The sequence below is a fragment of the Coenobita brevimanus genome, chromosome 78 (genome assembly GCF_032717465.1).
Source record: "Coenobita brevimanus isolate Jiangsu-jjx chromosome 78, ASM3271746v2, whole genome shotgun sequence".
Taxonomy (NCBI): Eukaryota; Metazoa; Arthropoda; class Malacostraca; order Decapoda; family Coenobitidae; genus Coenobita; species Coenobita brevimanus.
Window position 1 is genome coordinate 23239681 of NC_137031.1, and position 13385 is coordinate 23253065.

Genomic DNA, 13385 nt, shown 5'->3' on the forward strand with positions numbered 1-13385 from the left:
ATGGATGGTTGGATGGATGGATGGATGGATGGATAGATATTTGTATGAATGACTGCTTGGATGGATGGTTGGATGGATGGATGGATGGGTGGATGGATGGAGGGATGGATGTGTGTATGTATGGATGCATGGATGGATGGATGGGAGGGTGGATGTGTGTATGTATGGATGGATGAATAGATGAGTGTATGTATGTATGGATGGATGGATGATTGGGTGAATGTGTGGATGGATGGATGGATGTGTGTGTGTATGTATGTATGTATGTGTGTATGTGTGTGTGTGTCTGTGTGTGTGTGTGTGTGTGTGTGTGTGTGTGTGTGTGTGTGTGTGTGTGTGTGTGTGTGTGTGTTTGGGTGTGTGTGGGTGTGTGTGTGTGGATGGATGAAGGGATAGATGAATGGATGGATGGATAGATAGATGTGCGGATGTATGTACTGTATGGGTGGATGGATGGATGTGTGTATGTGTGGATGGATGGATGTGTGTATGTGTGGATGGACAGATAGATAGATTTTTTTTTTTATGCGAGGAAGAAGGAACCAAAGACCATGAGCCCGCAGTTACAGTTCCCTCCAAGAGAAAAACAAAATACAATAGTGAGCCAAATTCAAGATCCGATCATTTTGAGATGCCTGGACACACTGCGTTTGAAAGACTGGAGATCATAGGCAGCAGGAAATACAGACAGAGGGAGACAGTTCCAGAGCTGACCTGTTGCATAAATGAAAGACTGGGAGTAACGGTTAACTCTTGCATTAGAGAGTTGGACAGAAAAGGGATGAGAGTTTGCTGCCAGACGGGAGCTACCCGCCCGTCGCAGAGGTGGAGGAATGCAAGCAGACAGTTCAGAGGAGCAGTGACCATTAAAGTGGCGATAGAAAAGAGATAAAGATGCAACAGTGCGGCGAAGAGACAGAGGTTGAAGGGAGTCAGTAAGAGGAGGAGAGTTAATGAGACGAAGAGCCTTTTACTCCACCCTATTGGGAAGAGCTGTATGTGGGGAGCCTCCCCACACATGAGAGTTGTACTCCACACAGGGGCGGATAAAACCCCTTATAGAGTCAACAATTGTGCAGGGGTAAAGAAAGAGCGGAGTCGGCTTAGCACACCCAATCTCTTGGAAGCAGATTTTACAAGAGATGTAATATGATCTTTCCAAGATAAGTCCCGAGTAAATGAAACCCCAAGCATGTTCAAGGATGATGCAGGATTAAGCTGAATATTATTAAACATTAGTGGGTATACCTGTGGAATATTTTGTTGGTTGATAGGTGTAAGAACTGAGTCTTAGATGCATTAAAAACAACAATATTATTTTTATCCCAGTCAGAGATACGAGCCAAGTCAGACATTAGGTGTGCCATAGCCTCATCCCTTGTTTGTTGAAGTAACTGTTGAGATGGGCGTTGCGGGAACCGAATGGAAAGGTGAAGGGTGGAGTCATCAGCGTATGAGTGGATAGGGTTAGATGTAGAGCTTAGATCATTGATGAATAAAAGGAAGAGAGTAGGTGATAGGACAGAGCCCTGAGGAACACCACTGTTGATAGATCTAGGAGAAGAACAATGGCCGTCTACAACAGCGGCTATAGAACGACCAGAAAGGAAGCAGGCGATGAAGGCACAGATAGAAGGATAGAAACCGTAGGAGGGCAGTTTGGAAATTAAAGATTTATGCCAGACTCGATCGAAAGCCTTTGAGATGTCAAGTGCAATGGCAAAGCTTTCGTCAAAGTCCCGAAAGAAGGATGACCAGGAGTCTGAAAGTAGGTGAGAAGATCGCCAGTGGAGCGTCCCTGACGGAACCCGTACTGACGATCGGAAAGAAGGTTGTGATAGGAAAGATGCCTTAAAATTTTTCTATTGAGAATTGACTCAAAAACTTTTGAAATACAGGACGTTAAAGCAACTGGACGATAGTTGGAGGGTTGGGAGTGGTCACCCTTATTTGGGACTGGCTGAATGAAAGCAAACTTCCAGCAAGAAGGAAAGGTACAAGTTGACAGACAAAGGCGAAAGAGTTTGCCTAGGCAGGGTGTAAGCACAGAAGCACAGTTCTTGAGAACAACAGGAGGGACCCCATCAGGCCCATATGCCTTGTTAGTACTGAGGCCAGTGATGGCAGAAAATACATCAACTGAAGAAATTTTAATGTCAGCCATGAAGAAGTCAGAGGGGGGAAGAGATGGAGGAACAGCACCGGAATCATCTAAGGTGAAATTGGAGGAGAAAGTCTGTGCGAAGAGATCTGCTTTATCAGGAGAAGAAATAGCTACAGAACCATCAGAGTAGAAAAGAGGAGGGAAGGATGATGAGGTAAAGTTGTTAGAAAAGTTTTTGGCAAGGTGCCAGAAGGAGCAGGAAGAATTCGAGTTTTAGAGTTGAGAGCATTTAGTATGGATGAAATTATTTTTAGTAGAGCGAAGAACAGACTTAGCATGATTCCGGGCAGAAACGTAAAGATGATGTGATTCAGGGGTGGGTTGGCTCCGGCACCTTTTGTAGGCCCTGTCTTTGTTGTGGACAGCATTAGAACAAGCGTGATTAAACCAAGGCTTTCTTGCGTTAGTCAAAGGATATGAGAAAGGAATGTATGCTTCCATGCCCGAGAGAATAACCTCCGTAATGCGCAAGGCACACTCAGATGGCTCCCATCCATGGAAGCAATAATCACTCCAGGGAAAATAAAAGAAGTACTGCCTGAGGGCCTCCCAGTCCGCGGCTCCAAAATGCCACAAACGACGTTTCCCTGGAGGGTCCACAGGCCGTACCCGAGTGATAGGACAGGTTAAGGTAATAAGGTTGTGATCGGAGGAGCCCAACGGAGAGAAAAGATTAACAGAGTAAGCAGAAGGATTAGTTGTGAGGAAGAGGTCAAGTATGTTGGAGCTCTCTCCAAGGCGGTCAGGGATACGGGTAGGGTGCTGTACAAGCTGCTCTAGGTCATTAAGGATAGAAAAGATGTAGGCTGGTTCACCAGGTGGATCCGTGAAAGGAGAGGAGAGCCAAAGGTGGTGGTGAACATTGAAATCTCCTAGAATGGAAATTTCAGAGAAAGGAGAAATGGATAGAATGTGTTCCATCGTAGAAGTAAGATAGTCGAAGAATTTTCCATAGTCAGGAGAATTAGGGGATAAGTAAACAGCACAGATATATTTAGTCAGAGAATGACAGGAAAGCCGAAGCCAGAGTGTAGAGAATTCAGAAGAATCGAGTTCAGGAACACGAGAGCAAGATAAGTCGTTGCGAATATATACACAACAGCCACCTTTGGCTTTGAAATGAGTATAGAGAAAGTAGGAGGATACAGAAAAGGGTTTGCTGTCAGTTGCCTCAGACAGCTGAGTCTCCGTTAGAAAAAGAAGGTGAGGTTTAGAGGAGGAGAGGTGGTGCTCAACAGAGCAAAAGTTAGAGGAAAGGCCCCGAATGTTGCAGAAATGAAGAAGAAGAGAGTCAGACAGTGGTTCCAGGCACCTCGAGTCGTCACCGGGAGAGGGGCGGATGTGTGTATGTATGTATGTATGTATGGATGGATGGATGGATGGATGGATGGGTGTACATTATATTTACTTATTTATTTGTCTCTGAGTTGGTTGTTTTACGGCAAGCATTAGGCCAAGTAAAAGTGAACGGAGCATAGACGATAAATTGCCGTGTCTCCATCTTGAACATTGAGTTATATCAAGTGATTATGAATAGGATATGATACTAGTCACGAAGAATTGCTGTGGACAAGCTGTGGAGCCGAATTAGTAGCTTCTGAAAATTAGCTAAGGGAAACAGGTTGCAAAAAGGACGAAAATCTAAGCCAAGTAAATGTGAATGAACCAGAGGAGATAAAAATAACTGCCTTCCCGCCATCTCGAAATGAGCTGTAGAAAGAGATCAACACTAGAATATGATGTTAGTCACAAAGAAGTGCTGTGGAACAGATGTAGAGCACTTGTAGAATGACAATTTGGTGCAACAGGGCGATAAATCTGTGCCAAGTTAAGGTGAAAAGAGTATAGCATCATAATCTCGTGTTAAACTATTGCTACATCTCAGCATTCAAGATGGAGAGATGGAAATTTTAGGCGTAGTTAGAGAAGAGGAGAATAGTCACGGGGAAGTGCACTGGGAAGGATGTAGAGCCGCAATACTGCCTTATTCTGACCCTGAACTAAAGAAAATAAGCTGCCAATGGAGGAAAAATTTTGGGCCAAGTTAAAATGAATGCACTATAGTTGGTTTTCGCCTTTCAGTTTAAGCCAGGATATTCGTCTCTCTCTTGTTGTTGTTGTTGTTTTGTTGCCAATTTCTGTAGTAAAATATATTACTACGATTCTACATCCATTCCACAGCACTTCTTCGTGACTAGTACCGTATTCTGGCTTTAATCTATTGCTATAAACTCCACAACTGAGGCCAATCAGGGAAACAAAACACCATCGCTAATTATGTCATTTATACATCTTCTGTCACTTATACTTTGTTCCCAATGTAAACAAGATGGAGAGGTGGCAAGTTTAGGCCAAGTCAGGGTGAAACGAGTATAGTTAGGCCTTGTTTCCCCTCTATCTATTGCTCCATTCTATCACTTCCCTATTTGCCTATCTTGCAAATTACTTTCGTTAATATGCAAATCTCGGTTCCATTTTCTGTTTATCTTTGGCGTACTTTGTTTATGCATTTCATTGGTTGTGTTAATCTTCCACTCCTTGCACTTTCAGGCCTTCATCGTCATCATTATCATCATTAGCATCATCATCAGTACCATTACCAGCATTATCATCATCACCTTTATCATCATCATCACTACCACTACCAACTGTCACCATCATCATCATCATCATCATCATCATCATCATCATCATCATTATTATCATCATCATCATCACCACCACCACCACCATCATCATCACCATCATCATCACAATCATCATCATCATCATCATCTATGAGGAAGGCTAGGTTGTGTTGCTATCCTTGTCCTCAGCTCAAAATCAGATATCATAGGCACACTCTTCAAAAAAAAAAAAAAAAAAAAAAGCCCATTTGATATATTTATTTTTTTTTACAGAAGATAAATAGAGGTAGGAGAAACAGACTTTAAGAATCTATATACCAGAATACAGGTGTCCTCCATTCATTAAAACATCTACAACAGGTGGATTTGAGGTCCTGTAGGTCGGACTTCGGGGGGACACTGATCTGGGGATGCGAGTTGCAAAGAGAGGCAGTTCGGGGAAATAAAGGAATTCTGAGAGCCAAGAGGTGTGCTATATGGAAGTAAGGGAGTCTAATTGTGTATTCTGTTCCGACTAAAACTTATTGACTTTAATGAACTGGGAAAAAAAATCGAAAAAAATCTTTACCCCTCACAGTGCTGGAGGCCTTCGTGTAATTTCTTGCATAATATTGAGGCAAACTATTTCCATATCAATGTGCTATTAATAACACTAAGTAAACTAAGATGTAATATGTACTACATGTATATATTACTTCTAGATGTGCAAAGTATTCTAAGCCAATCAGTGTGACTGCAAAATATTCTGTCTCTCAAAGTAACTGTGAAAAATACTCTCCTTATCAAAGTAACATTATTTTATCTTGTTTTTCATGTTCTTGATTTTGCTTTATTTTCTGCCTTCCTCCATTTTTTCTTCTCTCTCTCTCTCTCTCTCTCTCTCTCTCTCTCTCTCCTGCCATCATCCAAATTCTCCTATTTCTTAACCTCAGTCATTATCCAATCTTGCTTTCCATTTTTCATTCCCCTTTGCTCTCTGTCTTTCCCATTCCTCTTCACTCCATCCATTTTGTTATCAATATTTGCTCTCATTCCTTTTTTATCTATTGCCCTCTGTCTTCCCCTCCTTCTATCTATCCAGTCCTGTTTATCTATCGTTATCAGTCCTTGTCCTCATTCCTCCTTTATCTATTGCCCTTCATCTTTCCCTTCTTCTATCTATCCGACCCTGTTTATCTATCGTGTTGTCAGTACTTGCTTTCATTCCTCCTTTATACTTTGCCCTTCCTCTCCCTCCCTCCACCCCATCTTCCCTCCTTTCTCTCCACTGAGAGGTATTGCGTCACTGCCGAGGTCCTCACAGTCAGTATATAAGGCGCACGCTCTCCTTTCCAGGCATAGTCTTCAGCTCCCCTCCTCTCCTATCACAACTACCTGCTCCTCTCACCAAAGCTCCCTATCCCATTAATTGCCTACACTGGTGGCTGGTTCTCCATCTTGAGCTTTAGTTTACCCTCAAGTCGTCCTCGAAGAAGACATGGCTAAGATAACGAGGCAGCTGATATTTGCTGGTAAGTAAATGGATTAATGTTTAGATAGATAGATAGGTAGACAGGCAGATAGATAGGGAGATAAGCATAATATAGTTTACATAAGACTGCATAGTATATTTTCAAGTATAGCGATAATATATGCCATACTTTTCTTTGCCCTTGGACTCATTAAGTTTATAATTAAATATTGCTTCAGTTATATATTACCTTTAGGCAGCATCCAAAAATATACCTGTTACTATAATGATATGTATGTTCTTATTAGCTGTTATACTGTATGAGCCAAACCTAACCCAGCTCTAACTCTAAAATAAGCTAGCTCTAACCCTCTACGTTTTTTCAGCTTGACTTTGTGTGTGAGTGGACAGGACACAAGACTCCCTAGGCGTCTCTATTACCCCCCCCCCCCCGACCACAACGACAGACAGCCATTTCACTGTTCCTAGTTAAGCCACTCTTCCGGGTCAATCCAGCCACTTAAATGCCAGGTGGTAACTGTAGTGGTGGTGGAGGGGAGGGGGAAGAACTACACTCACGCTCAACTGTTTCTGAGGATGTACAAGCGAGCACAATTGTTCGGGGTCACGGGAGGGGGATGTACACTCGTGTGCACTTGTTCCTGGCCACTGGAAGGGGATGTACACTCGTGTGCACTCGTTCCTGGCCACTGGGAGGGGATGTACACTCATGTGCACTTGTTCCTGGCCACTGGGAGGGGATGTACACTCGTGTGCACTTGTTCCTGGTCTTAGGGGTAGCGGTAGTACGTTTAGCACATCCTGCTTGTACTCACAGTAGCCTGAAGGACTTTTAGAAGAGAATTTAAAAGTTTTAGAAATACATTTAGCTGGACCATCTTTCTTGCTCTCGACACCGTTTTTCTTTTCATTTTCTTTTTCTTTTTTGGAGGGGGATATTTATAGTGAGGAGTTGTGAAGTTCAGTTTAACTCTGTCTATCAACCTATTTATTTATCTATCTATCTATTGCCAGACACCATATAGTTTCATTGCCATCTATCTATTACCTACGCAGCATCTCTATTGCCAGACGCCCTATACCATCTCTATCAATCTATAGCCAGACGTTCTCAATATCCTCTCTATCTATCGCCAGACGCCCTAATTATCTATCTATCTACCTATCGCCAGACGCCTTAGGTATAATCTCTATTGATCTGTTTCTCTATGGCCAGACGCCTTTCAGTACCTGACCTCTACTACTGCTACTACTACCACTACTACTACTACTACTACCACCACTACTACTACTACTACTACTACTACTACTACTACTACTACTGCTACTACTACTACTACTACTACTACTACTACTATTACTACTACTACTACTACTACTACTACTACTACTGCTACTACTACTACTACTACTACTACTACTGCTACTACTACTACTACTACTACTACTACTACTACTACTACTACTATTATTATTATTATTATTATTATTATTATTATTATTATTATATTTTGCGTATATTTAGCACTGTTATTTACTTTTTTTTTTAACTCTCTCTCTGTCTCTCTCTCTCTGTCTCTCTTCTCTCTCTCTCGCACTCTCTCGCTCTTTCTCAGCCCTGTTGGGAGTGTGTCTGGCTCAGAACACCTACCTACCGCCAAGCAACGGTAACGGAATCAACGGAAACGGAAACGGAATCAACGGGATCAACGGAAATGGCAACGGTGCTGTTAATGGTTATGGCGCAAACGGCGGTGGCCTTAACGGTAATGGAGCAACCATTGGTAACGGAGCAATCAACGGTAATAATAACGGAGTAATTAACGGTAACGGAGCAATCAACGGTAACGGCTATACTAACGGCAACGGTAACGGTGTAATCAACGGTTACGGAGCAATCAACGGTAACGGCTATACTAACGGCAACGGAAACGGTGTAATCAACGGTAACGGTAATGGAGTAATTAACGGTAACGGCTATTCTTACAGCACTGGTAACGGAAACGGAGCAATCAACGGTAACGGTGCTGTCAACGGTAATGGAGAAATCAACGGTAACGGGGTAATCAATGGTAACGGTAACGGAGCAGTCAACGGTAACGGTAATGGTTATTTTTACGGTATTGGTAACGGAAACGGAGGAATCAACGGTAATGGTGCAGTTAACGGTAACGGAGTAATCAACGGCAATGGAGCAGTCAACAGTAACGGAGTAATCAATGGTAACGGCTATACTAACATCAACGGTAATGGTGTAATCAACGGTAACGGAGCAATCAACGGTAACGGAGCAATCAACGGTAACGGGGCAATCAATGGCAACGGTAACGGTTATTTTTACGGTATTGGTAACGGAAACGAAGTAATCAACTGTAATGGAGCAGTCAACGGTAACGGGGCACTCAATGGTAACGGTAACGGTTATTTTTACGGCATTGGTAACGGAAACGGAGTAATCAACGGTAATGGTGCAGTCAACGGTAATGGAGCAATCAACGGTAACGGACTCATCAACGGTAACGGTAATGGCTACACCAACGGTAACGGAGTTATCAACGGTAATGGTAATGGAGCAATCAATGGTAACGGTGCAATCAACGGTAACAGTGCAATCAACGGTAACGGTGCAATCAACGGTAACAGTGCAATCAACGGCAACGGGTACACTATCGGAAACGGTGCCATCAACGGTAACGGTCCAATCAACGGTAATGGGTACGCTAACGGAAACGGTGCCATCAACGGTAACGGTCCAATCAACGGTAATGGGTACGCTGACGGAAATGGTGCCATCAACGGTAACGGTCCAATCAACGGTAATGGGTACGCTAACGGAAACGGTGCCATCAACGGAAACCGTATAACAAGCATCGGTAATGGCTTCACAAACGGTCACAAAGGTAACAGCATCAACAAGATCAATGGTATCAATGGTAATGGTATCAACGGAATCAACGGCATCAACAGGATCAATGGTATCAATGGTAACGGTATCAACGGAATCAACGGCATCAACGGTAATGGGATCAACGGCTTCGTGGACCCCATCACCGCGTTGAGCTCTGCCATCGGGGGGGGCGGCGTTGCAGGCGTGGACTATCCCATCCTCGCCTCCGTCCCGCTGACCGGCTTCACCTGCGCTAACACACAGGTGCCCGGATATTATGCCGACGCCACCCCGGAAGCTGGATGTCAGGTGAGAAGTTACAGTGATTTACTGTTTTGTGGCACCGTATCTACTGTGTAAGTCCTCAGGTGTCATAGTGCAGTCCTGCAGTCTACCGGGTTTACCTGCTCCAACACACAGGTACCCGGGGGTTATGTTGACGCCGCCCTGGAAACTGGATGTTAGGTGAGAATACTATGAGATACTGTTCTGTGGCACCGTATCTACTGTGTAAGTCCTGGCACTGTATCTACACTCTTAGGTCTTCATGATAGTTAAGTCTTTTCACTGTAGCACGCCTGTATCAGTAATTACACCATACGATGCCGGATGTCAGGTGAAAATACTGTGAGATATTATGTCCTGGCACTGTATCTACTGTGTAAGTCTTCATGTATCATAGTACAGTCCTGCAGTCCACCGGGTTCACCTGCTCCAACACACAGTACTCTACTCCTACCTTCACATCCTGCCTCAGGCTTGATGTCATGCTTCATTAAGACTTCTTCCCTCATACATTACTAATGAGGTTTTAAGATCTACTATTGATGCCCATGAAGGCTCATAGCAACAAGAGGCTAAATAAATAGCTGAGGAAGATGAGGAACGAAATCTGTCACAATACGACCCCTCGCATCCACTATAATAGTTACTCAGTCCTTTACTTCACTACATTCACCTTCCCAGACACTGCAACCATGTCTGTCATGTAAGGATGAATGCAGTTTTTTACCATTGTATATACTGTTCATTCCTTTATACACTCCTTCATGGTACTATATCATGGGAGGTCTCCATGGTAGTTATTGATGTTAGCCCCTTCACGATCCATCTGTGCATTCCTTCACGGTACTAAGGCTTTTTCATGGTAGTATCTTAGGCTAGATCCCTTCACGATACCATTATGCACTTATTCATGGTACTATATACTTATGGGAGTTCTTCATGGTATTTAGCTAGCCTTTTCACTACACTGGGTATAGGAGCGCCAATACACCTTTCCCGACACCATTTCCAATTTTCCTACACCAACAATGCCTGCAATCTGGGTGTAGCATGAGGGTACACTATTATGCTTACTGTCTAGGGTGTGTATATCTAGCCAGTTCCTTCACTACACCCGGGTTAGCTACACCAATACACAGGTCCATGAATACCAAGCTGATATTACACCCAGGGTAGGCTAGGCTATAACGAGAAGGAAAGTAAAAATATCAACAAATTTTAATAACAATCTGGGATGTAGGACGTTTGCTCCTTATCATTGGGGTAAAAATTAGCAGGTTTCACTCCTATACGTTTTGGTTATAGGAGTTTGTTTTCAAATGGAGATCTGCTTCTATGAGTTATTAGCATTTTGCCTCTCATAGGACAGATTTTGAGGAGATGAAGACACCAAAAACTGCCTCATGTCCAGTTCCGTCTGAGTTCAAAATGACCCCAAACATTACACCAATACTACTTTCCAATACATTCTTAACTCCTTGTGCATTGGAATGTGAAAGAAGTGAGCTAGCTTACTTAAAGACATTCCATTCTCCCTCACTTTGACCAGACAATGCTCTTTCTGGTGAAATCTACAAATACATCACAAGATAAAAAGCTTTGCAATATAGCCTTCAGTCCTTGGGCATTGAAAAGTGAAAGAAATGAGCTAGTGTACTGAAAAACATGCCCCTCTCTCTCACTTTGGCCATAAATCAGCCTCCCCTTTAGTGAAATCTGCCTCTCATCCACGAATTACACTAACCTTAAAATCAGGCAGAGAGTTCGCAGTCATGACACGTATTTATCAACTTTCTCTTGCATCTTCAACCTTGATTTCTAAACAGTACGGTCGATCTCCCTGACCTGCCTAATTACCTCTTAATGCCATCTTCCGGTATGCCGAAGATGATGACTGGGGCTTCTTCGTTACCGATTTCTGCTACTAATAATACTTCTTTTTCTTCTTCCACTACCACTTCCATTCTGCCACTATTACTACTTCTCCTCTTTCTTCTTCTCTTCTTCCTCTTCCTCCTCCTCTTTCTTCTTCTTCATCTTCTTCTATACTACTACTACTGCCTCTGATTCTGCTGTTACTACTAGGCCTATTTCTTGTTCTTGTTCTTGTTCTTCTTTATCTCCTCTTCCCCCCCGCTTCTCCTCCTTCTCCTCTTCCTCCTACCATTACTACTACTATTAATACGTTTATATTTCTACTACTACTACTACTACTACATCAACTACTACTACTATTGCCACCACCACCACCACCACCACCACCATCACAACCGCAGCTACTACTACTACTACTACTACTACAATATTTCCACAGGTCTTCCACACTACTACTACTACTACAATATTTCCACAGGTCTTCCACACTACTACTACTACTACTACCACTACTACTACTACTACAGTATTTCCACAGGTCTTACACACTACTACTACTAATACTACTACTACACTATTTCCACAGGTTTTCCACACTATTACTACTACCACCACACCACCACCTCCACCACCACCACTACTACTACTACTTCTACTACTACTACTACTATCTCCACAGGTCTTCCACATCTGCCAAGCTGATGGACGCATGGATTCCTTCCTTTGTCCCAACGGTACTGTTTTCAACCAACAGTACTTTGTGTGTGACTGGTGGTACAACTTCGACTGTGCCACCGCTCCCAGTTTCTATGGTCTCAACGCCAATATTGGACTCGTCAGCGGCAACGGTGTCAACGGTAACGGTATCAACGGTAACGGTGTCAACGGTATCGGCATCAATGGTAACGGTGTCAACAGTAACGGTATCAATGGTAACGGTTATGGTAATGGTGTGAATGGTAACGGTATCAACGGAAACGGTATCAACGGTAATGGTTTTGGTAATGGTGTAAATGGTAACGGTATCAACGATATTAATGGTAAAGGGATCAACGGTAGCAGTATCAATGGTAACGGTGTCAACGGAAATGGCTATAGTAATGGTGTGAATGGTAACGGTATCAACGGTAATGGTTACAGTAACGGGCGTCGCAGAGGTAACGGAGTAATCAACAGCAACGATGTCAACGGAAACGGCCTAATCAACGGTAATGGGAACGGAAACGGCTACACCAACGGCAACGGTAATGGTGCAATCAACGGTAACGGGGCAATCAACGGTTATGGCGCAGTCATTGGCAACGGCTACACAAATGGGTATACAAATGGCAACGGTGCAATCAGCGGTAACGGAGTAATAAACGGTAATGGCTACGCAAACGGTAACGGTAATCGAGTAATCGACGGCAACAGAGCAATCAACGGTAACGGTGCAATCAATGGTAACGGTGCAATCAACGGTAACGGGGCAATTAACGGTAAGGGTGCAATCAACGGTAACAGTGCGATCAACGGTAACGGTGCAATCAACGGTAACGGGGCAATCAACGATAACGGTGCAATCAACGGTAACGGTATAACTAACGGGCTATACCAAACTCCCAGCTTTTAATAGTACAATCTATATAAATTATTGCCCTATAGATGTATATATAAATTTCTATATAAATAATGTAAATAAAATATAATTATTTACAGGTAGGTGCCAAGTAGACTAGACAGGTAAGATACTAATTAATTTCACTTGTGTTGGATTTCTTCACATTTTGGCGACTTTCAGACGGTTATTCTCAGCTTAGAGGGATTTCTCGAGCTGAAGGGGTTAAGGGAGGCTTGGGCTGCCTTCTCGTCGGGTAAGGTACTCCCTAACACCTGTTACTATGCGATTTATTTTGCTGATTACACCTTGCCTTCCTGTTACTTAAGTAATTCTAAAAAATAAATCTGTGAGGAAGAGGTGTTAAGCTGTCGTAACTGCCAAGAATACGAACCTTGGACTCATAAGGAAGCTTCCTAACACCTCTTCCTTAGTGATTTATTTTTTTGGATATGGCTGGGTATTATCCTTTAGCACGT

At 43.1% G+C, this 13385-nt stretch overlaps 1 protein-coding gene across 1 annotated transcript; it reads left to right on the top strand.

Moving 5' to 3' along the window:
- Positions 1 to 6268: 6268 nt before the first annotated feature.
- Positions 6269 to 12921, top strand: LOC145408745 (uncharacterized). Its single transcript, XM_080279402.1, has 3 exons — positions 6269 to 6302; positions 7879 to 9458; positions 11989 to 12921. Exons 1-3 carry the CDS (start codon positions 6269 to 6271, stop codon positions 12919 to 12921), a joined length of 2547 nt encoding a protein of 848 aa, XP_080135528.1.
- Positions 12922 to 13385: the final 464 nt, after the last annotated feature.